This window comes from Vanessa cardui, chromosome 10 (assembly GCF_905220365.1).
Source record: "Vanessa cardui chromosome 10, ilVanCard2.1, whole genome shotgun sequence".
In the NCBI taxonomy this organism is placed as follows: domain Eukaryota; kingdom Metazoa; phylum Arthropoda; class Insecta; order Lepidoptera; family Nymphalidae; genus Vanessa; species Vanessa cardui.
Window position 1 is genome coordinate 14,868,617 of NC_061132.1, and position 25,020 is coordinate 14,893,636.

Sequence of the window (25,020 nt, forward strand, 5' to 3'; positions counted from 1 at the left end):
CCGTGTACAGAGACCGCTAACTGGGCGCCGTGACCAAAGTTGCTCGACCACTTACATGACCACTATACTTATATATTCTCTTTTGCACTTCCCACCCTCTACTGCCCTTCCCTACCCACACTGGTGGCACCCTAAACCTAGCACTGACCTCGTTTCCAACCCACTAGAAAACCTTCGTCTCTAGAAACAGTACCTATAATCAATTCATTAATACTAATTTAAAATAAATCATTTGTTTGAAATGTTGTACCAACGTTAATGTGTTATTTAATTTATTTTACAGTTACATTGCTTTTAGAATATGGCGACGAGTTTTGTCTGTATTTAAGAAGCCAGAACTAGAGCGAGTGACTCACGAGATGACAAATTGTCCTAAGACTTGTCGGAGATAATTTTATCGGAAAATAAACACATAGACGCAAATCAGCATCAGTTAATGAACTCTCGTTCGCGGCGGTATTAATAGATTAGTAGGTCAGTGTATGCGCGGGGCTGGCCGCGCTCGCAGGGCTGTCTCAACGCCTTATTATAACGCTAACACTTTATTGTACTTGCTGAAACGCGTTACGCGTTTCCCCCCGTGAAAGTATGCGGTATGCGGGACTCACCAGTGCCCTGGACGCCGAGTGCCCCCGGTACACCGGAATATCCAGTAAACACCAGCGGTACCCTCTCCGTCTCTTCAGAGAAAAAACTTTATAACAGTGTTGTAACAGTCATATAACTTGTTAATATATGTATAATGTATATATATTGTATGTCGAATACATTATAAGTCTATAAGTATTTTAGTCATCTGACTATTATCAGTTGAATTATAGGCAGCGACATTTGACTTGGTTATAGAGTTTCGTGCGAGCCCATTGTCGTTGATAGGAACCACTTGCTCATCAGACATTCTACCGCTAAACAGCGATACTTATTACTGTTTTGTTGTTTGGAATGATTAGTGAGCCAGTGTACCTACGGACACAACACTAACCTAAGGTCGGTGGCACAACGGTGATGTGACGTATGGTCATTGTGTATTGGCGGGGTTGACCACTTAGCATCAACTGGTCCATTTGCCTGTCCGCCTACCCATATTTGTAATATAATTAACATTAAAAATAAAAGTTAACGTATAATAATTTGTACTTGCAAACGCGGCAGCCCTGAGCGCCGCCCGCGCCGAAACACCGCGAAGATATTATTAACAGATAACAAGATAAATATTTAGGTCTCCGAGATTACCGCGAGAGCAGCTGCATTGTTACAAATATTTAACTCAGGATTAGGCGATTTTCTACGTCGCTGTTTACTATGGTTTTTATTGAGATTTGAGAGTACTACAGTTCCAATTTGTAAATTGATTGATTGATTTACTTATCTCACTATATTATGTTTATTTTCGGAAATTTAGAACCTTGTAACTTAATTATTATATATATTTATAGCTGCAATTAGATAACGTATAATGTATAAAATAAACGTCGGTAGGTAACATCGAAAGTATTACAAAAAACAATATTTTAAAGTGACGCTCGTATACAGAAGAGACTCGTAATCCCTTTACTAGGAATGAAGGTCCCAGATTAAGACACGTATTAGCGCAGAGGATGTAAATGGAATTAGAGTGAAGCCTTGCTGAGCGGCGATAATCCTCGCATTAGCTATTTCGGTCAATCGTAAGCCGCTTCAGAGTTCAAGACATTTGAGATCAAGTGGAATTAAACCACCAACCAACTATGAATGGTAATATCATTTTTATATTTATTTTATTTTCGTCCCGATCGCAGCGCCACGGTTTAGATCGGGTTCGATAACCCAATGCAAATCATGCACGAATATACTACACAAAAATTACGATACATACACACCTATATAACATTTGTACATACATATAATGAGCTTAAGTGCAACTCTTATCTTAACTGAAGATGGGTTCCGGGTTCAAGTTCCAACGAGCACTATTTCGTTGTTATGCTCCTAATTCGTGTTTTGTACAAAGGCTTTGCCCCGGCGGGTATTTAACAGGTACTTTAGGTAGACGGCCAAAAGTGAGTTGCCTGATTAAGGTCTCTGCAAAGATTTTACTTTTAAAGGCATATTGATGTTACTCTTGAACCAGTACCAGAACTTATAACTACTTGGCTTCTTCTTCGAACAATCTGTAAGATACAATTGGGAGGTAGTACAGGAATTGAAAGTATTTTGAGAAAACTGAGAAACGACTTATTGTTCGCCTTTTTGTGGGCGTACTAGTTTAAACATTAAACGGTGACGGTGCAAACGCACAATTGTATTTGGTGGCACGGTGCTATAAACGGTACTGCTTACCATCAGGTGGCTCATTTTAACATATGCACTTGTAAATGAACATGAAAAAGAATTCGAATTTAATCTAGTAGTCTAAAAGCATTTCTGTAATATGATCAGTGACGATTATCACATAAAGTATAGGAAGTCAGAACATGAATAATTTCGAAGGGAATTTAGGTCAAGTTTCATGTTGCGCGCACACTCGCGTACCGAGCATCGGGCACTCCACACTCCCATGTACTTATGCACTCGGGTGGTGGTGCTGCGGCCCGCGGAAGGAGGACACGTCTCCCGCCGATGTTTACTGACCAGATTAGCGTTCTTCCGGAACATCTGCGCATGCGCATATAGACTTGCACGCGATGTGTATAAATATTAGAGAACGCTATCGGTTAACGTTTCCGTTTTAATCTAAAATGTTCGTATTCTGTACAGTCGTTCCAATTTGATTATCGTCTTACCGTAATAGTCTCTTATTAACATTAGTAATAATTATTCAAAGAACTAGTTATTAAACATTATTTAAATCACCAAAGTTAGTTAGTTAGTATTATGTTTAATTTGTATAAATGGGACAATAATATCTGCCAGTCAGGCTGTCTGCGCTGGACGCATGTCATCCTCAATATATCACCGCCATCTATATTCCTTACTCTGCTTGTGTCATACAATAATTCCGTTTAATCTAGAATTCAGTAATATAAAATATTGCTGTTTGTAAAATAAGTATTGAGTCGGTTGCACAAACACCTACCGCCGAGTGATTATTGAGTCACCTAAACTCCCCAATATGTTTGTGAACTCGAATACGTCGAGCCTATTATCGTATATATACATTAATTTATTAATAACAAATGCGAAGGAAAGTTCATCTATTAATATAAGTATTCGCGTAGGCCTGTGACAAGGCCGGGGAATAATAATGAAGACCGATTCTTGGCACACGCCGGACAGTAAGCCTCGCCGTCCACTGAGACTGCCACATACATGCCTAATCACTAACATAAAACAATCATAAACAAAGCAGTTCACGTCCTTATCGACTTATTTCTAGGATCCCCCCGGGGAGTGGAGGGAGATAAAATTTAAGGAGAACAAACGTTTACTATTACATATATAATAGATATTCGAACAAAGAGGGCGCAATAGGTTTTATTTAAATTACAATGAAACAAATTGGGATTATTCTATTGTATTTTACTCCTCTACGGGAATATTACAAATGCGAAAGTCTGCCTGCCTGGTTACGGCTCTTTCACGACCAACCCGCCGACCGAATTTAAGGAAATTTAGTATAAGGCAAGCTTGAACTCCAAGTAGGTCACTGCTTTTTAATGCCTATACCCGACGAGCAATCGCAACCGTGGGAAACAACTGGTATATATTTCATTAATAATTTTAATGAAAATAGTCATTCAAATCTATAAACAATTGTTTGCGGCCGTGTCTATCTTCAAATGCGTGAGAGGTGCGGTAGCTTTGGTGGTTGGTGCACCGAAATACCTTTCGGTAAACTTCACATTTGTATCAAATTTTAATGTAATCTGTCTTCAAATAATTATGTCGCTGTTTTATTCGCAACTCTCGAATTGTGTGTTTTTAAATAAAACTTACATCGCAGTTGGTGTAAATAATCTTAACCAATATATTTTATTACTTAATTATGACAATAAATGTGATTACATGTTTAAAAAGCTCTTTACAATAAATGCTCTTGGCGTAATGTATCTGTGTTATTTTATTGCCTCGTGTAACTTTGCAGGCACAATAGCCAGGAATAGCTTCGGAGCCCGCGACGCGATGGTTCCGGGCGGCCCTTCTCGTTACGTTGAAGGAGACTCGTTAAACCAGCTTTATGTCCAGCAGTCGCTCGTTAACCGGTTCCCGGCGCTGCACAGCCCGCTGCGCTATGTTTAGTTTAGTCGCCATCTTGCACATGCGCAGTGCGCCCATTTATGATTTATGAAAGTATTTATTAAAGTAGGTTCCTGTAGTGGGATAAATTAATCCCACTGTGGAGGAGGTTTGGACCTTATCCACCGCGCTACTTCAATGGGTTGGTTACACATTTGATAGTGTTTATTCGACTCATGCAAGTTTTCCCGATGTTTTTGTCACCGCCAAGTTTGACTTAAAAATTTTTGAATACCAAATTATTTATAATATCTATTAGAACCAACCAGCATTTAAGGAAAGGAATGTTGGCAACTAGATGGACATACATGACTAATGTATACGGGATTTCACACATTTGTCAATTTTTGTCACTTTACTTCAACAAGGACACACCGTTGTTATCAGAGTACCATATCTACATTCTACATAGCTCGTCCCTTAGACACGTCAGAACACAACTCCCCGCGTACGAATGCGATATGCGTTTCGGCGGCAGCATGCACAGCGCTGCAAATCGTTTCACATTTAGTTATGTCGGTTTACATCTGACCTCCGAATATCCTGTGATTTTTTTGAAGAATTAAATATGTGTATGAGTTGTATATGCTCCCAACGCTCAACTCAACGAGCGGTCAACACCATAGACATTGATGATTTAGGAAATAATTACCGTTCCTTACATCGCCGATGCGTCCTCACCTTGGACTCGAACATGCGTGCCTGTAGTAACACACACACCAATATCTGAAGTTAAAAATACATGCTGACGAATAAAATTAATAAAGCTATTATAATAAAATGATGGCGCCAATATTATGATTGATGGTATTAATAGATCTTGATTATTATCTTGTTCGCTCGGTATAACAACCACAGTCTGTTTATTCACCTTGTATGTATTTGTTTAGCTCATGTAGCCGCGGTTCTCGAGGTCCTGGGTTCAGTCCCAATCGGAAACTCAATTATATTTTATTTGCGTTTCTGATTAGAAATTAACAGCACGAGCCTCTAATCTAGATACGGGCTTTGTTTTCACTCTACTAAAACCAGCTGTTCTGTTCATGAAATCTTATGTAAATAAACGCAGTGGGTGTCGGCTTAATGGCAGAGTCCGCGAATATGCCTTTCTATTTGATTAGCTATTTATAAACGACGCCATCTTGTCTCTGCTCTTTTGACAACAACATACCAAAAGTTGGGATTGTAATACATGAACTAACGTAAAATATTGATGCTTGTTTGCAATATGTTTTGTTAACGATTCGGAAAATGACAAACTTATAGATTTCTTCTCTGATGGCCGTCATAATATAATGTTTGTCAGTGAGAAAGTAGTTTTAGTCAGTGGAGGACCCGCGACACTTTACCTGATTGGTTCGAGATCTGATCAAAATGCTCTGAACCCTCTCCGGAATCTATTAAATTCAAATAGTGCGCTTGTGTCTGAACTATTTCAGAGTTCAGCAAGGGCAAGGTAAACCTAGGCAAGGTTACACGATAATAGATCTCAAGATTTCTTGTTTTAAAGAATATTAGGTACATTGATATCTTATCTTCTTATTTATAGGTAGGTGTCCCCCACTAGGCGGCCGTAATTATAGGTAAACTAGTTATTATAGCTCACGAGGTAGGTAAACAGCGAGCACATATAGATAGCTGGTAGAGATAAAAAGTCGTTAATGCAATGCTTATATTTAAGTACAGATTGTGATAACATAAAACGGAGAATCCTGTTCCGATTAACGTAATTGAGCCTCCACGCAGCGTGAGCTCGTATGTTCATAAAAAGTTAATTTGTAACGAAGCCAGTACAGACGCCGATAGAATAATATCCGGCCAACGAATTATTATCTCTGAGACTACGAGAACACAAATATTTTACAATAGGGAGCAAAAACTATTTCAATAGATATCAACTATACACGAGATAAACAATTACTATTTTGATTTGGTACGACGCACTGATCCTCAAATTTATCTGTTTGAATTATTTTTCCTTCTCGACTGCGATGATTAGAAATTTTTAGCGAATAAATTGTTACCTTCGCGGTAATTTCGTCATCACTACAACAATCGCAAATACAATAATTAGCGTAATTTCCTCATTTACGGAGTAAATATGTGTGCGCGATAATGACAGCCATGTAATTATAGTTTGCTTTCTTCATTAGTTTATGAGTACGTTTTTATTTATACAAGGAACCTATACGACTCAGGTCCCGGCGATCGTCAAAGCAAAGTCGGTAACGTGTTCTCTGAAATCGAAATTGAGTCACAGTGAGCGAGCAGTAAACTGTTGTTTTTTCGTACCGAGTAGGTAACCGATCGCTCATACCAAACGAAAATTAGATTTAAATACTTATTCGTTGTAATTTGTAGTTTTCCACGACGTCTCCGCGTTAATTTCTGAAGATTATACATCGCAATGCTCGGCACCAGTGTGCAAGCACTTGCACGTCGATTGCACTTATTTAAATTATAAAACTACTTATGTACCTACTTCGCATCTCGTTGTTTTCCAACATAAACCAAAACAGAAAAACGGCAATAAAAACGTGACATGGAATTGCAGTGACTAATAAGTAGGTCTTGCTCTTATTATACTCTGTCGCATTCTTTCAAAATAATTTAGCTTAAGAACTTATCCGAAAATAAACCTTACTATTTTCTTCATAATAAGTATAAATTTTAATGCGATTATATAATTAACCTTAGTCGTAAATAAGATTCATAATGGCTTGAATTAGTTTTAGTTTTAATACATAGTATTCTTGCGTGGATGTAATCGAAAACGTGGCTAATTTGTTGTTTCGTGTTTCACAGAATATAATTTGTGGTGGCGCTATATGTTAATCATTGTTCTGCTTTAAATAAATTAGATTTAAGAAAATCTTTAGAGGACAATGTATGAATAGTGCATGTGGTGTTGATGATTTATCACGTATACCCATACGTGATAGGGTATAGTGAATAGAGAAGGTAAATTCTCGCCGGTGTGCTCACACGCCTTGCTGGCTTATGTTTCGCTGAACTAAGAACTATTCCTCAGAACTGCTCGCACAATACACTCAGTTTCATAAAAAAGCGAAACTTAGCGCAGTTTCGCTTTTTTTTTCTCTCCTGTTTTTCTATAAAGTATCGGATGAATGGTTTAGGAACGCATAGGGGCCAAGTATACAACAACTTTAATCTTTATTTATTACGACGAGTACCACTACGAGCACCACCACCCACTGTCGATACATAGCATACTCTTGTTGAGCGACTACAAAATTAAAATGCATAAAAACCTGTAAATAAAAAACAAAATATTGTTCGCACAAAAAGCCCAATTAATAAGTAAAGGTCAATATTTCTTTAAAATTTTAATAATCAGGAAATACAATACATTTTGGCTTGTTTACGTATTAGAAAGCTTGGGATATACAGGACCACCGGTGTGCGAGTCATAGCACTTTAATTCCCAATGCGAGTACTGAGCTCGAAACTCCTCAACAGTTGAAAAGAGATACTGATCGTCACACCGAATCCATTACTGGCTGTTGGCTCGGACGGAGTATCGCGGCGGAGCTTTTGAAACTGTATGCACGTGTTCCTCGGAACGTCTCAATCTGCTTATTTTATCAATAGAAGTGATGCAAGTAAAGTAGAGTGTAGTACCTTCATTTGGCGTTAAATATAAAGACTGGAAGGAGTAGGAGACGCCGAATCTTCTAAAGTACTTAGTACATATGAGTATAGATATGAGTTTAACTTGATTATGAGGTTATAATTCGTTCAAGTAGGTATTACTTATTTCATATGTTTTGGTAAACAAAGAATAATGAATACTACTCTAAGTACCTGTGATATCGATAACATCGCGATGGCAATCAATTTCACTCCTAACATCTTCTCGGTCATCGATCACAATGAAACTCCTGAATTCATATTTTTTATAAAATGTGTCGGACAAGCCAATAAGATAATAATTGTTCAATTTATTACTATAAATAAAGATGGCTCACAAATCTTTCTACGCGAGGAACATTCGCGGAGTGCAAATTGCAGTTGAGTGAGCGCTTTATAATTTATATAATCCTGGCTGAAGTTATATTTACATAAACAGTAACGAATTATTGTAATTCAACTGTGGGATCGACACACGCTACCTGACTTAAGCAACCCGAGGGTGTACGAGGTTTGCATGCGGACGCGCCGCGCGCCGCGCCGGGAGTCGGGACCCAGCGCCGCGGCGGGGTGTGGGCGCGCGGGGGGCGGTCAAGGCCGCGGGCGCACGCGGCGCTGGCGACGACGGCCGACCAGTCCGCTCCGCACTCTCGCAACCGTCGCTCGCGTTCAGTGGTGTCAGTGTGTGCCGTGCTTCCTTGCTTGCTGAACAGTTAGCCGCCAGGTCGTCGACCGCGCTAGCATGAGCGCGAGCCCGCTGTCTGCCCTCAAACAGCTTTGACCAAAACCCACCAGGTGAGTCCCTGTTGCACTCCTATACACTACACCGCCAATACGGCCCCGCATTCGGTTGGCTCTTCTATCAATTGACTTAAAAGCGCAATTTGCTAATAAGCAAGCCCGTGTCATCGCAGTGATGGATGGTCCTCGTCAGGAATACATGATATGGAAACATTAGACGCGGGTCCAAATCGTGTATTAGAAATACATTTCTAGCAAACTAATGTCATTTTCTCGAATATAAAATTCAGTCATTAATAACCATTTAAAGAGCAGGTTACCCTAGCAGATATTAATAGGGCAGTCAACAGACATTTCGACTTCATAACAACACTGCTTGAGCCATTACTTCTGAAAAACCATTTCTATACAATAATTATTAATCAAAATAACGTCGCCGCCAAACTACATTTTTATTTATAATTAAAATATCAAAAACGTTTAAAGTTATCAATGTTAATAAGACAACACATTCAATGGAAACTGGTTTTAGTATAAACTCGTTGAAACAGAAAGGAACTAAACTTGATTTCGAGTGCACATAAGGAATTTATAAGTTTTATATGTAGACTAAATCAAACTCGTGTAGGTTTATTTCACCTGGCGGGACTTGCACAACAATTAGCTTTGACAGAGAACGATAGTATCGTAAGTGATGATGTAAGCCGGCGTGCAACGAAAGCGATGGGCGAAGGCTTTGAGATGCGTCGATTGTGAGATCCGCTCGCAGATGAATTGTATCGCCAGTCGGCACACTCTCCACAGATGCCCAACAATCGCAAGCACTCCACGACATGACATAACATCCATTTTGAGCAAAAATAAGCTTTGTTGATAAAAGTCACAACTTGATAAAACATTCCGTAATAAATGAGGAACTAAGTGTTTATTTTTCTGCCTTCTCTCTTCGTCGCGAGGCTTTGTTTAATCGTTTGCTTAAGTGTTGTCTACTAAACGAGGGCTTCAATGATCGTATTAACGATTTTTCTGGTATAGGTAGTACAGTACGGTATATATATCAATGTCAAGTTTATAAAATACATTTCGTTTGATATCTCGTATATATGTGACATGACACAGTATAAATATTTTGTGTATAAGCATTGCACTTTAATGCTGTTGCCATATAGCGCGCGTGGTTAAATTTATTGGAATATCGTATTTCAAACGTCTGTGTGAATCACTAATAAATATGTAAATTGCTTTTAAACGTCAACTTCCTTAAGAGTACAACTGTATTTGTTAAAATGTCTAAACAGCACACTAAAATAACGGACACCAATATTCATTTCATTCAACGACATTATGCTCGTACAGATGATATAGAAACAGCTTGACGGGTCATTGTAAACATTCAAAGTCGCTTCGAAGGGAATAGGCGAGGTGACCGTTCAGGCGGCTGTCGCATATAAGTGGAGGTGTCTTGGCATGCGACTTGACGTTGGGATTACGTCTCGTCGTTCGTTAGGAAATAATTAAGCGCTGTGCGAATCGCGTATCAAGATAGAATTAACATTTGCGTCGTGCTGTTAACAATACGCCGGCCTCAGCTAATGAATTGACAACAATCTCTCCCCCACGTCGGAGCCGCACACACAATGCATTATGTATTATGCGCTGCCCGACTCTCGCTGAAGCTCGCTCTTCCACTAAAAATATTAATAATCACCGATCGTGAGAACTATCAGCGATAGCTCTTCGCAAACTAGCCTTAGTGAACAAAAGTCGATCACAAGATGTGACGCAGGCCGGCAGTACCGAACCCCATATATCTATAATTCGTTAATTTGCATACATTTCCGAGGTATGTCGACATTGGTGCGTCGCGCGGCGCCGGTGCGTGACCCGCTAAGGTGTCCAGCAACGAGTAACGACCAAACTGCGCTGTTGTCACGATAGCGCCGCGTCGTATCGATTCTATTAGAAACGTACTCGTGTGCTTCATTAGGCCGATTGGCGCTACCTGCGTGTGCCGATAACCTTCACTAGACTCGTATTATTTCGTACTTTGTATCATATTTTACACATTATTGACGTGTAATTAACCATAAAATTTAAATGAAGCAAGCAAAACCGCAAAGCTTGAACAAATGAAACAATAATAATATTAACATGGATTAAATTGCCGCGAGCGCTTCTAACGCGCCGTGGCGATAGCGGCCAAACAATGGCGGCGATGCCGAGATTAGTTGCCTTTCGTTCCTTGCATTAAAGATAAATTAAACAGCGAAGCTCAATTTATGAGTACTATTATGTTCATCTAAAAACAAATCTTCATATTTTGCGAAAAAAAGTGAGATATTTATCTGATATATCAAATAAAGTAGCTATTTCATTGAACTACTATCGACACAAAAACTCATTAAACAGGTACATAAATCATTTCCATATCTGCGCGTGTAAATATGTACAAACTCGAAATATAGATTGCCAATTAGAAATCGGAGAGACTTAATGAAATGGCAAGTTTTATTACTCAGATATTAGCGATACATTACCGACAGGCAAATCAGCGCAGCGACTGCGGGTCGGTAACGTCGCTCGGGTTTCCGAAGAAACGGTGATTGATCGCGATCGTGTCGGGCGCGATTGGCGGTAATTAGTAACAAAGGGCGAAGCGTCTTACGAGTTTTTGACCCCAAAGGTCGGTCACTGAATCTACGTCGGCTGCGGGTTAGTCTTAACACGGAAATGAATTTGTTGCAATTATTGTTTCCATTTTACAGGAGGCAGAAATATTGTATCGTATGTTGTGATCCTTGTATGTTTAATTAAATGCCACTCGATCTTATATTACGCAAGCAGTAGGTATCTGCTGAATCGGCGGCACTTGTGGTATAGGTCACGGACCAGTATCCGTACTCGCTCGTGTATTGCTCAGTACTCTAGTTGACTCTCATGGTGCTGGGTAGCGATCACAACACTACGGGGTTGGGTAACTAATGAATCTGATACCGCCGTGACGCAAGATCGCTTTGCGAATATGCGTTTGGGTGCTGGATTTGAAGCGATCAAATAACGTTAAAACGAGTTATGCCGCGAGATGCTCCGGCGCAGGCAGTGAAATGTTTGTTTTCTCTGCGGGAGAAACTGCACGCGCTCGCCGACGACCACTGGCCGCGCCGAGTCTGCGATCGGACACCTCTGTTACGTTCGCAGTCGTCACTGCGTTCCCACATTTGTGTACACCGAGTGCGGCCTGACAGGCGATACGCGAACGTTGTGACGCGACCGGGTCTCCGTTTCCATCCATTTGTAAATATTACTTAATAGCACTTTCAGAACTTTGATACGATTCGCTTGATTCGAAAGTTCCACGCATCACTTTATTCTGATAATATTATGTACAACATACATATTTGTGTGAAATATATTAGGATAAATTAGTAGTATTCGGATTGTGTCGGTGGCCAGGTGCGCTTTCTCTAAGAATTATAAGTATTAAACTGTTTGAAAATAAATCACAATGAAAGAGCCGCAGATTACTGGTTGAGACGAGAGTGGTCGGCACTGGTCCGCGTCGCCGCTGTGAGGTGCTGACGTCGCATCTGGAGACGGGCCTTCTCGAGACTAGCTAGAACGCTCGACCTTGTGCGCAGGAACATCGGACTGTGCGGCTTTAAACGAGATCCAGACGAGATATATTCCCTCTTCTAAAAGTGAAATACACGGACAATAGTTTTAAAATCTTATACAAATGATATTTAATATGTATATTAAACTAATTCCCTGTACAAACACGCTTGCGCGGCTCTGATACTTTGAGTGAAGTAAACGATGATGATGATGGGAGCTTGTAATTTATAAAAATGTAGTTAGAGCAACTGTAATAGTTGTCTATTTTGAAAATATCTTTAACAACAGTCTACGTCCGTAAATAGAGTGTGCGTATCTTTTAAAGTAAAGGAAGGATAAAAGAATTGTGATGAGGTGTGGTGGCCTTTCTCGAGCGAGGCCTTCGTGTGAGTGGATTGTAGCGCCCGCCGCGCCGCGCCGCCGCAGGCAGCCCACCGCGGCCGATCTCTGTGTTAGGGCTGATAATTATATCTAATAATATATACTTATAGTATTAGATATAAGCATTCTATAAAATCTTTTTATGAAACTGTTCCTAAACAATTGACTTAATTGATTGAAAATAATTGACTGACAAACAGCATCTCGTCTTCGAATAGTATTAATATTTCATATTTTGCGAAAATTTAAAGACCACGATCACACACACTCACACAATTCGAAGTACATAGATAAATAAATAATATCTACTGTGAAATTAGACTAAGATTTATTGTCAGTCATCGTATGTCCATAAATGTGTCAGCCCTAGGCGCGTGTAAGTGTGCCGCCGGTGCGCCCGCGCAGCGCGCTGGCCGCTCCACATGCAGTGTCGAGTTTCAGTCATTTAATTAAACCTCGTAACTGTTACACTTCACTCACCGCGGCGGTCTGCGGCCGCGGCGCGGGCCGGCTGACTCACACTCCCGCGTCCAGCGATTGTTTGTTTGTCTCAATGACACTGTTAGATATAAAGTGTAACAGTGAGCTTACCTTAGAGACATCAGCGGGTACAAGATCAGTTAACATCACAAAATCACGTACTTTAGAAGCAGATGGACAGAACGAAAGACCATTAATTATGCTATTAATTGTTAAACACATTAAACGGCTGAAATCGCTCATAATAACTGAGGTTGTATGAGAAATGTCGATGTCGACTCCCGTTGTTTACAAGTACAGCATTTGTAGTCACTTCTTACACACATTTGTAGTCATATACATACAAAAACAAACTTCCGTCCGTTTGCTTAACGCTTTCTCCGAGTCCCGCTCAACCTTTGACTTTTCAGCTGCTGTTTGAGATCGCAAGCGATATTAACCCGTCAGCCGTCGGACTACCGACTACATTCGCATATTCGTAAACGTAGTATTGACATTTCTAACGCGTCTTCCGGGACAAATCGCGATTAACGCTACACTCGTGTATATCGATCTATCTATCGACGTGCTTGAGACACGTTGAAATGCCGATAATGCCTCATATCGGGAGTCGGCGTTTCAATATAGCCTTTACTTTTTTTAAAGCAGGATAGCTATCCTGGATTGCTTGTTCTCGATAAGTTCTAAAGAGTCACTTTAGTTCGTATTGGAATCGTCCTAAATATATATATCCGTATAAATTGCATCCGCAATGTGAGTACATCTGGGATCGGCCCCGGAAACCCCCAAAATTTGACATACCTGCAAACACAAACACCAGCTGATAACGGATCCCGCGTCACCGCGTACGGGCGTGTAAAACAAATGTTATCACAGTTTTATTAAATCTACTATCAAATATTTTCACGAGTGCATTAGAGCTGATTGCGCTGACAAGGTGTCGTACACCTCCGATAGCATCCGTTGATAACGGCGACAAGATTTTTCACTTAAGTAACAAGTTGTTAGATGTTTGATATAGAAGCACTTCGCGTTGTTATTGATCGAACAAATTACGAAATAAAATTATTACCGACTGAACCCGTGTCTCCGCCCGCACGACGTCTCCTCGGGGCGGACACTGCGTCAAATGGACCACTAAATGCTCTCGGCAATGTAATCATCACAAGTAGATAGGTAGCCCCATATTTAATGTTCTTAGGATTTAAATCTTATTTTGTCTGGAGTCAACTTCCATAATCCATACATTCGAAGCGATCAAACGAATCTTTATCGTCGGTGAAGCGGCAAGCCTGTACGGCCTCAGATCTTAAGATTATATATTAGAATCCCAAGGGTGGCCGACGGGCTGGTTTCGTTCACCAACTTGCATTCAGTCCAGAGGTAGAAAAGGCCTGTTGTCACACTCCCGCATCACGGGAAGCACGTTGGGGTGGAAACGCTGAGATAACTGACTAACGAAGCGGCGGCAATGAGTGCACCAGTAGTTGTGTTAGGTTAAGGAAACATTCAAATAGTTTATAAATATATCAATAGTGTTATTTCGTCGCTTAAAAAGTAATATAATAATTTGACTTATCTTATTTAAAATTAACGAGCGAGGACGAATAATGAAAGTCATAATGTCGCGAAGCCATTCGCGAGCGCCGTGTATGTTGGCCGCACTAATTTGTTTCATTAGCAAACCAAATTATATTCACGATAAGCGCTGATAATACATCTGATAATGACAAAACGCAACGCCCAGCGCTCGCTCAGTCGGAGTCCGCTGCTGAGCATGTGCAGAAGACTGCCGTGCAGAAAACCGTCGCGCGCAAACGCTTACCGCTAGCGGCCTGACAAGCCACCTGCACGCGCGTGTGCTGGAGAACTATATCGAAGGAAAAGTCATCACATTCTCGGCTCCGCGGCGCGTTCGTTTGCGATGGAGCCTGTCAGCGCCGGCGCCCCCGTAAGTCGCAACCTCTAACACTTCACTTTGGCATTGTGCCGCGTCTGCAGGAAACACGAGCGGCGGGTTCTTCATTAAGTTCTAATTAGTTCGGTATAGTTATGTTATCTGATGTCCATTTTTTTCAATTTATTACATTTATCTGATTAAACTTGAAGGTTATTTTTGTAATTAAAATGTTTTTTGTTCATTCCTGTGTGTCGGTGTTGGCGAAATAAACACATATTTGAATTTAGTTAAGCATTTTAAGTGACCAATTTGAGGGATGTATATCGTATATTTATGCTGTCAATTATAAACTCCAAGTTCATGTGGGACGGTGACTACTGTCTGACCGCGCAGCCGTCGGCCGCGAGTGCTGTCCCAATAACGTTTATGAGAAAATCGCTCCACCCGTCATTGTTTTTAACGGAGTACTTAAGAATAATACTGAAAATAGAAATAATTAGTATATGTGAAAATAACCGATTTGTGTTCGTATTCTTAGCAACTGTTGTGCAACTTTCAATTGGCCTGTGACATCGACGATATCGAGTCTCGTATTAATTGTATTCAAATAAAATTGCTCATCCATTGTAACTTAGGCCCCAGTCGCAGCTAGTTCTTAACTGGCTGGCGAATATAAAGCAATTCATATAAATATTTCTTTAATATGTACATAAAAAAATATATATTTTGAGTTCAAAATTTCCAATTAATTTCTTGATTGCGCTTCTTATAATATAGTGATGATCTCAAACATACTTTTCTCTCGGTCGCAGTCCTTCCCGGAGCGCGGGCGGCCGAGAGCGAGCGCTACTTTTCTCAAGATATTAACATAACTAGTTCGCCGGTAAGAGCCGGCAGCGATTAGAGTGCTCGTGTTAGCGGGCCCAGCTCCGAATGAGCGCGGAGCCTACTTCCGCGCAACTGGAACGCAGTTAGTCTTCGCTGCGCGAGCGCATCTAATATTTCTACTTATTGCTTTTTTAATGTAATGAGTAAAAATAAATTTTGACGAATATATTGCGAGATGAAATTTGATTACACGTCAATTGTCTCGAAAACTATCTCAAATAAATCTCGACTCAATGAATTGCCAAACATTCAGAGCCAGTGTGGCACGTCCAGAGCAAGTAAATATATGCACTCACATATTTGCTATCACTCGGAGGTGTTTAATGACATTTTCATGAAATGCGTTGTAAATTCGTAATTGCTATTTGCTCGCATGAGCTGGACGCGAAGCAGCGACGCGAAGGCCGAGCGTTTCCTCCCGACGCGCGTCGCCCGTGAGATATGTCTTTATCGGTCGGTTTGTAGAGCTGCGTGTGTGTGCGCGCCGTTATCGCCGATTTAATCGTTTAATCGCCGTAAATAAGTTGTCGATAGAGGAAATAAAAAAATAAACACCAATAAAAGTATATGACTAGTACATAATGTTTATTTCATATTCAGCCACAAAATTCCTCATTAATTTTTTATCAATATAATGAACTAATTGAGATTAAAAGCAATCCGTCTCTGGTGTACCGATAAATTATATATGCTGTGATATTTAAGAAAAAATGTGTTTAATAGTATACTATGCGTTGCTAAAATTACTTTAAGAATATAAAAAATAAGTTTTATTGAAGTTAGTAGAAATTAAGTTTTCACGTAATTGAAACAATCTAAACTTAGAGAGGTACTGTGTCATAGTTGTTGGGAGTAGGAGCCAGCGCTCGCGTGTCTCGCGGGTTATTCTATGAGTCACCAACCGGTCGGACGCGCACTGCGCTCCAAGTGTCGACGGGCGAAGAGGAACAAGCCAACAACCGAATTCCGAGCTCACGGCAGGAAGTGTGGGAAACGAGTTCGTGCTCCGCCGCCAAACTGTGACCGCGCCGTCGGCCGCCTGTGCGCTCGCTCGGCACGACTGGCCATTTTTTAAACAGAGGTCGCTTACAAGTTATTATTCGTCGAACAAAAGACTGCCCTGACTGACTGAGTATCAACAAGCAGCTCCAGTTACACTTGATAGTCGGCCTTCGGTGAGACATCGATACAGATACTGCAAAAACCGTGTCGTCCCTTGAAACACCGAAAACAGTATATTGATAATGGTTGCTGCTCGCTCGGAGTATTGGTTATACTTACAGCGAGCAGTGGCCGCCACTAGCGAGCTAAAGAAGGACTAATGTCAAGTTTTAGGATGTCAACAGAGAAATGACATTGACGCGCTCGATTGTGTGACGCGAGCTCGGCGCAGATGATGCGTTGAGAGATAAAAGATAAGGTTGTATTCGCAAATATAGAAATAGACGACATAACGAACAACACATAAACATACGTGAACCACCCACACGGACACGTGTGACATTCAGTTTCGGTTTCAAATCTTATCACCCATCGACAATAGATATAGATCTGATAGGAATAGATTGCAAAACAGCAGGTTACAGTCATCCGCTTATACTGAGTACACTGAGAGACAAATACGGCTCAAAATTATGAGAGCTGTTTTACAAAGCAATAAATCGTGGAATGTTGGCGGGAATGCCGGACCTTGCGCACCCATAACGTAACGTGAATTTTGAATTTGTCTTGGTGGCTGCTCCACGTTTCCGACATGGAAACACTATAAAATGAGTACCGACGCGCGACCTACGCAACTCTGCGTGTGCGGTAACAAAGTGCATTACGGGCGGCCGGTCGATGCGAAATGTAACGACTGGAGGCGTACCTGTTAACCAGCAGACAGCCGTGAACTCACTCACATAAGAGCGCCGCGCCCGGCGCCGCTCGCGCTGTTGGAAACGAAAGCAATGTTCTGTAGCCTTGCAACGTGTTTAGTCACCAACGGCTCAGAGATTTATTAACATTTGTTCACATACAATGTTCAAGTTTTAAAAATATATCTTATTGTAACGTACCAAAACACATTTTAAAAATCATTCTATTTACGCCTGTCATATGTGTGTGTGAGTAGCGAAACGCTTTAAAGTTTTTACAACAACAAACACGCACACATTTACGATGATGTCGATAAAAGTAGGAAGGTGTTTTTTTTACTCAATACACGATTATATTAAAAAAAAAACGTGGACTTTGTATTTACTGACTTCTGGCAGGATATATAAAAAAATAATTGTTGTTTACTGACACATTCTGTAATTAAAATGATGGAAAAGAATAGCTACTGAGTTTCTTGTTGGTTCTTCTCGGTAGAATCCACTTTCCGTAGTAGTTTTAAATTTCATTCAACAGAGTTACGGAACGATTCAGAAGAAGAAGAAGAGTTACGACAGAAGGACAGGTTACGACAACCGACGTAGCGTGCCTACCCGGGTGCTGTAAACATTGATTGGTCTACTGCACCGCCATAGTAAATAATTGATTAATCGTACGAAAACTTATTAAACGAACTAGATTCATTGAGATAGAGACATGATAGTTTAAAGTTACACGATCGTCTTATAAATCTAAATAGCTTGATTTGAATAGAAGCTTCCAAAAGCTTTAACATTGAGTGTTTCTGTTTGTGTGGACGGCAGCCCTAGCCGAGCGGACGGTTCGCGACTCGCGTGACGCGACGTTGGCGAGCGCCCTACACCGAGGTCATTGATTTCGGCAAATATTTACCAAACTTAACCGCACGCTCGACTCGGAATTCGCGGTTTCAATTTCATTCCTACATATAGATCAATTTAATCAAATATAATGTCCAGCTAAAATGTCCCGGTAATACACATAGATTGTAACATCTGCGTCATAGACATTAGGATGGTGAAAACCAACTAAAATCGTATCACTTATATTTTAAGTACATACGGCAATAACCATAATGCGTATTATATGTACTCGTATCGTAATCACCGATGTCAGTAAAGTTGTTCTGTGTGTATGATGATAATGAACTTTATATTTTCGGTTGCAATGAAATATGAACGGTGCATTTCAAAGATTGCGCTCTGGTTTAGTAGCGCCCGCGAGCGAGAGGTCGCGCTACCGACGAGCGAGAGGGGCGCATGGTGCGGGACGAGGTGGGTGTGGGGGGGTAGGACAGAGGGAGGTCTATTTGCGGCCGCTGCAGCTTCACGGCCGCGACGTGACAGTCAGCGTCAGGGGTGGTGCGTTGATATCGAAACTGTTCAAATAATATGTCTAAAAGCACATAGCAGTACAAGTTGTAACTTCACACTGAATGTAGCTAATTGTATAAGTAGAAAATTATTTTTAAATTGACATTATTTTACAAATATAAAATGAAGTTCAATTACTATAAATAAATCAAGTTACATCAATGCTTACATTTATTTATATTATCTCTATATGTTATGCGTTACCGAACGCCGCCCTCGCGCGCTGCTCCGCTCCCGCGCAGGCGCAAGCGCAGCCATTACGGCTGCAATGCGATCTGTTGTATAGTCTCGACGCTCTTAAGACAAAACAGCAGTCGAACATTAAACATTCCTCGACCACTCGACGACGGCGTACCTCGCCTGACACCTGATGTTGTGGAGTGTGACTCTTCATATGTTCATATTTATTGAAGTTCTACCCCGATGATTGACATTATTATATACGAGCGACCATCCCGGCTTCGCACGGATGCAATGCTGATACTAAATATGATACAGATTGTCTAACAACATTTACAGTTTTCTTGTCATTAGACAATAAGAACCGCTTTATAAAACTTATCTATCTCGTAGGATTCAGCCCGCGTAACATAAGTAACTTCTAAAATGACCACTGTTTCTCTACTACGAGTATATCGTGTTCGATTGTACATATAAACCTTCCTCTTAAATCAATCCGTCTATTGAAAAAAACTGCATCAAAATTTTGTGTCATTTTAAAGATGTAACCATACGAAGGGATAGACAGAGGTAAGCGACTGTTTTATGCTATGTAAATATTTATAAAATTCTAATTATAAACGAAAAACTACTAAAATGGTCATACGGGTATAATTATTAAATCGACCCTTTCGTTTGAGATGAGTTTAGTATGTACTCGTATTAGATGTACATATGAATTAAATCTCTGCTCTCGACAAACTGCTTTTTTATTGAAAACCTGATCGAAATTCCTTTGCACGTTTAGTGTGGTGTTTTTTCTGCGTAGCGAGCAAAATCCAAGGCATTGCAGTCGGCGAACGAACACGTCACATCCGGTCGTTCACTGCTCATTAGATATAATAATTGTCGCGTACGCCGCTGTCCGCAATTACACTGCAAATAAAATAATTTCGCATTTGCATGACCGCGCGCTCGTTACTCACGAACATGATACCGACTTGCTCTTTGTAATAACAGACATTTCATATTTACGTGTATGAGCGGTAACGCACACACTCGCGAGGGTTTCTGTAACATTAATGCTTACAAACAAACAAACATAGTATGTAGTTAGATTCTAAGTGTTCCATAGTCTACAGTAATATTCATAGGCTGCTTCTGTGTGTCTGGGCCCGTTTTCGCTTTTATTTTCAAGTTTTATTTTCGGTTCAACGTTGCCTACGTTTTACATCTCATGTTAATAAGTGTTTGAAACTTCAATAACTTGTCTCGAACGATAACGATGTAGGTAATGTTGAACACGGCTGAGGGGCTGCACCGGTCGCGAGCGCGTTAGACGTCAATTATCGGTTTTGGTGGGAATCACAGCTGCGGGTCCTGCGGCGACGTGCGCTCCACCAGCGTGTGATACCAACCGGCTGCTGTTCCATCTCCTTTGCGTTACACGCTCACAAAACAGCAAGCACCCGTCCCGCCTCCGCGCTGCGACTGTATCGCGAGTTGCTAACAATGTATGAGAACTGTTTCATGCTCTTAACAATAACAATTATTATTGTAAAGTTTCAGTTAAGCTTCACGTTACTTGCCTTACGAACTGAAGCGGTGTTTTGTTATGAATTCGCTGAGCGGTCGTAGGCCCGGATTATGTTGTAAATAACTCTAATATTTATTACACTGACTCGCGTCGGATTCTCTGAATTCTATAACAGTATTATGGACCTGCAGACCTGCAGGCCGCAGTGCTGTACGAGCTCGCTCGCGTATCGTTCGAGAAATGTAGAGATTAAGTAACGCTGAGACGCCTTTGAGGTTCGAGGGAATATAAAGCCTTCAAATGTTAACAATTAATATGAATATAGAGTGTCGCTCAGTGTGGGATAACATGTTTAAGATCATTTAAATATATTAAGTAATTTCCAAACAGTCGCCGTTCGACGTTAGGACTTAAAATGTATTCATAAAATTGACTTTTGCATGAATTATGTTGAATGTGCCGCGGACGGGCCGTGACCTTACTGGACGAGAGCGGGTCACGCTCTTTAAATATATTTTTCCACCTCTAGCAAACACTTTCCATTCTCATAAATTGTATCTCTTCCGGGTCAATACATGTTTAGCAAATACAAAATAGTTTGAAATTGTAGGTCCTTAATCTCGTTTAATGGATTCCGGATTAACGATGATACAGAATCCAAAAATAATCTAGAAAGCACGTAGAATGCGCAAGACTAAAACTTTACGCTGTTATCAGACATTAAAAATATAAACAAAACAAAAATACCAGGAAGCAAGTCCACTGGCTCTCGCTCTCGTCTCAAATGTCAACGCGTGACTTATTACGAGTCGCTGCCTCCTTACGTTACTAGTCAATCAAAAATTCAAATTTTGCCTTTTACGTCAAGACAACTTTTGAATTTTACGTTCCTTAACCTTTGATATTAGATTAATTAGTAGCGATGTATTAATTATGTAGAATAATATAAAAGTGACGCCCTGTTAGGAGCGGTCGCTTCTTCATTTGACATTTAATTAAATTGCTAATTATGCACCCAAACGTATCTTTTAAATGTTATCCTCCACGACGGAATGTAGCGGCAACAAATTAAAAGTGCGTCGTGGAAGCGAAAGAAATTGTAGACTGTCTAATATTGCGCGTGCACAATGCGCATACCGGCGTGCGCGTGCGCACCCGCTATGTGCGAAACGCGTAACACCCGACGATACTCTTCCAATTTCGGCGACAAAGTGATTTTTTTGCTCACTGTACTTAATTAAAAAATATAAATGAGCATGTGTTGCGAGATAGGGATAAAGTGATATCGATGTAGTTTATCAAGATAAGTTACAAATATTTAATCAATGATTGTGGATTTCGGGCAATTAGGTATCGGTGACTTTATTGAGGAAATTGATATTGATTAGAGAATGTTTGTACATCGTCTTCGATATGTAATTCCCTTGTATAACAGCGGATGGCCTCAGTACGTGAATACAATGGCGGACAAAAGATCCAATACAGCAGTCTATTGCCACGGTTAGTGGATGTCGCAAGCGGCGTCCAGCGTGAGGCAACGATCGGCCTCTCATCATCATTGTTATACATCGCGATTCGCCATGCACTCGCCCATCCGTCTATCTCGCGTCAGATGCGAGTCTGCATCACGTCGTTGCAGACGACGTTATTGCATGCACTTGTTAAACAGGCAAACGAAGTGGCTTTGGAACGATCTGACAACCACTACCTTGAAGATATTATGAATGCGGTATTATAGCCTATAGTAAATACTTAATGGTGCAATATCAATTTAATGTAAAAAACGAAAACATCGTCTAACAGTTGCTTTAATATGTCTCCATCTTCTAGACAGTGTTTGACTTCCAGATTGCGCAATTATTCCTCACGCCGTCAAAGTGTCGCTAACCATAGCATCTGAGATCCCTGATATTAGGTGATTAGAATGCCGCTGATTCACTCACTCTTAGAAGTGGTCTACAAACACATAAATTAATTATGTTTTTGCGGCAGTATTACGAGTTGGAGTTGGAGTTGTTCCCTGGCCACTGGGTAAATGGACTGCAGAGACCCCGGGCCACCGGTGACAGATGTTTGATCAAAAGTGTTACATATTACATTTTAATATCGCGTTAAACGTTGCTCTCCTGTGGATCGAAACGACACATGTCAGACGTGTCTGGCGCGGGCGGCGGCGGCGCCCCGCGTTTAATTATACGCTATGTTGTCAGTTGTTTGTAAACATAATTGTCATGTTTATGCTACGTTATGGACATTTGAGCTTAAAATAATGGAACATTTATTATCCAGACACAAATGATTAGTAGAAACTAATAAAATAAACGAATGAATTAGACATTAACAGAACAACACTTTAATGTTCAATATTTATTTGAATTTCAGACGACGAAATACATACCAGTTTTTAATAAACAATTTCTAGAGGCAGAAATAAACCGTTATGTGTTAAAAGTGAGATAGTTCAAACGTGTTTGAGCCTTGATTTAATTTATGTATTTGGGAATCAATGGTACAAAAAAGTGATTGAAATGGAATTTTATGGACACTTTTTGCAAAAACTGACTCCCACAAACTGACTCCCACTTTTTCTATTTGCAAACAAACAAATGGACAGATCCAATCGCTCGTGTCGTGGAATACTTTTCGTTCCGACCTTCCGAAATTCTGGATCGCTTGTGCAAGTCGCCCGAGGGAGAACGACAATCTCATCTCACCAATACCGATAGCAACCGCTGATTTCTCGCGCTTCGCACCGGCCACAGAACATGCAGTACATGATTAAGGCAAGAGTTACTATTTTGATGCCTTATCAAGGTAACAAGATCGTTTTCTTTCTCAGAACTCTTCACCGACCGGACCCCACCGGTCCTACCGGTTACGGTAACAAAATCTAGCGCAAAATATTGGATGCGAGCGCGTACTGATGTGTTATCGCCTTCATACTTATGAATCTACACGTCACTTATTACGAATTAATAAAATATTTCTGGAAATAAAACATCGGTTTTATTATTTTTAATTTAAGATAAGAACCAAAACAAATTGTCGACACTCTTAAAATAATTCTGCATTTGTTCGCTACGTGGCTGATAAGAGATAACGAGATAGCTCCATATCGAGCTTTTAATGCTTTATTGCACGTTTGTTATTATAGCTCAGTAGTAGATAAGATTATATATTTGGGTAAGCGCTTCGTCCGCTGGTCTAATGGCTAGCTGAATGCACATCTATAATGCAGATCCCGGGTTCGATGCCTAGCTCATTCAAAAATCAGTCAGTCAGTCAGTGGGAAACCTTTACGAGTGCACGATCTAACAAACAATTGCTTTTATTCAATAACGGTTGTTCAAAATGTAGTATAGCTACTCTTTAGTAGTAGGTATGGAATATCTATTTCAGTGTAAGACTGCAGAGGTAGTCTGTAACAGTTGTTGTATCCGCCGATCGCTGAGTAACGGTGACAGTCACACTGAACTCAGGGCGAGTATATTGATATTGGATCAAATGTTCAGGGATTGGCTGCACGTTGGACCCAATGATTTACTGAACATTAGAAAAACATTTGATTTGTAGAAGTAGTTGTCCGTGTCAAACAAGTAACAAACCTAACACGCTTCTGGTCAAAGGCCTTTTTTATTGTTATGGGGTGCTGTTACACATTTGGTGGAGATTATTTCTTCCCACTTGTCATTCTTATCATGTATTCATTACACGAGTATAAAGTAACGCGAAAACATGAACATAATATAATTGTATACAAATAAAAAAACGTCAACAAACGTAACATTTCTTATAATAAGAAAAAATATATGAATGTATGAATCAACAAAATTATCGTTATTAAATAAATATTCACGAGTTCCTGAAAGAGCCTACTTAAGTAAAATGTATGTTGATATTAATTTGCCTTGATGCCAAAAATAATGACGATAAACGGGTTTGGTTAGAGGTTCGGATTGGGAGGTCAGCGCCCCTCGAAACCAAAATATAATCGTAAACATGTCTCTCGGATCACTTGTGCACTCGAGACGTAGTTTTGACATGTTGGAACTCCGTAATTGTAAAGGCTTATGCAATAAGTAAAAGGACAATTTTATTTAACTGCCAGCAACCTACATTATATTCGTGAGAGGTTGTGTAAGGAGCAGAGCTCGCGCCGTTGGGAAACAGTATCGGTGCGATCTGAA

The 25,020-nt window shown here is 40.4% G+C and overlaps 1 protein-coding gene across 2 annotated transcripts in view; it reads left to right on the forward strand.

Moving 5' to 3' along the window:
- The first annotated feature begins 8,481 nt into the window (after positions 1–8,481).
- Positions 8,482–25,020, forward strand: part of LOC124532751 — a 32,903-nt gene continuing 16,364 nt past the window's right edge. The window contains exon 1 of one of the 2 annotated variants that reach the window (XM_047107807.1): positions 8,482–8,661. Coding sequence is in view for 1 of the 2 variants with exons in the window: in XM_047107805.1 (XP_046963761.1) it covers positions 15,008–15,034 (27 nt within the window). In the remaining variant the exon portion in view is untranslated. Of the gene's footprint in view, positions 8,662–14,831; positions 15,035–25,020 lie in introns of those variants that run through there. The other variant, XM_047107805.1, reaches the window with a different exon arrangement.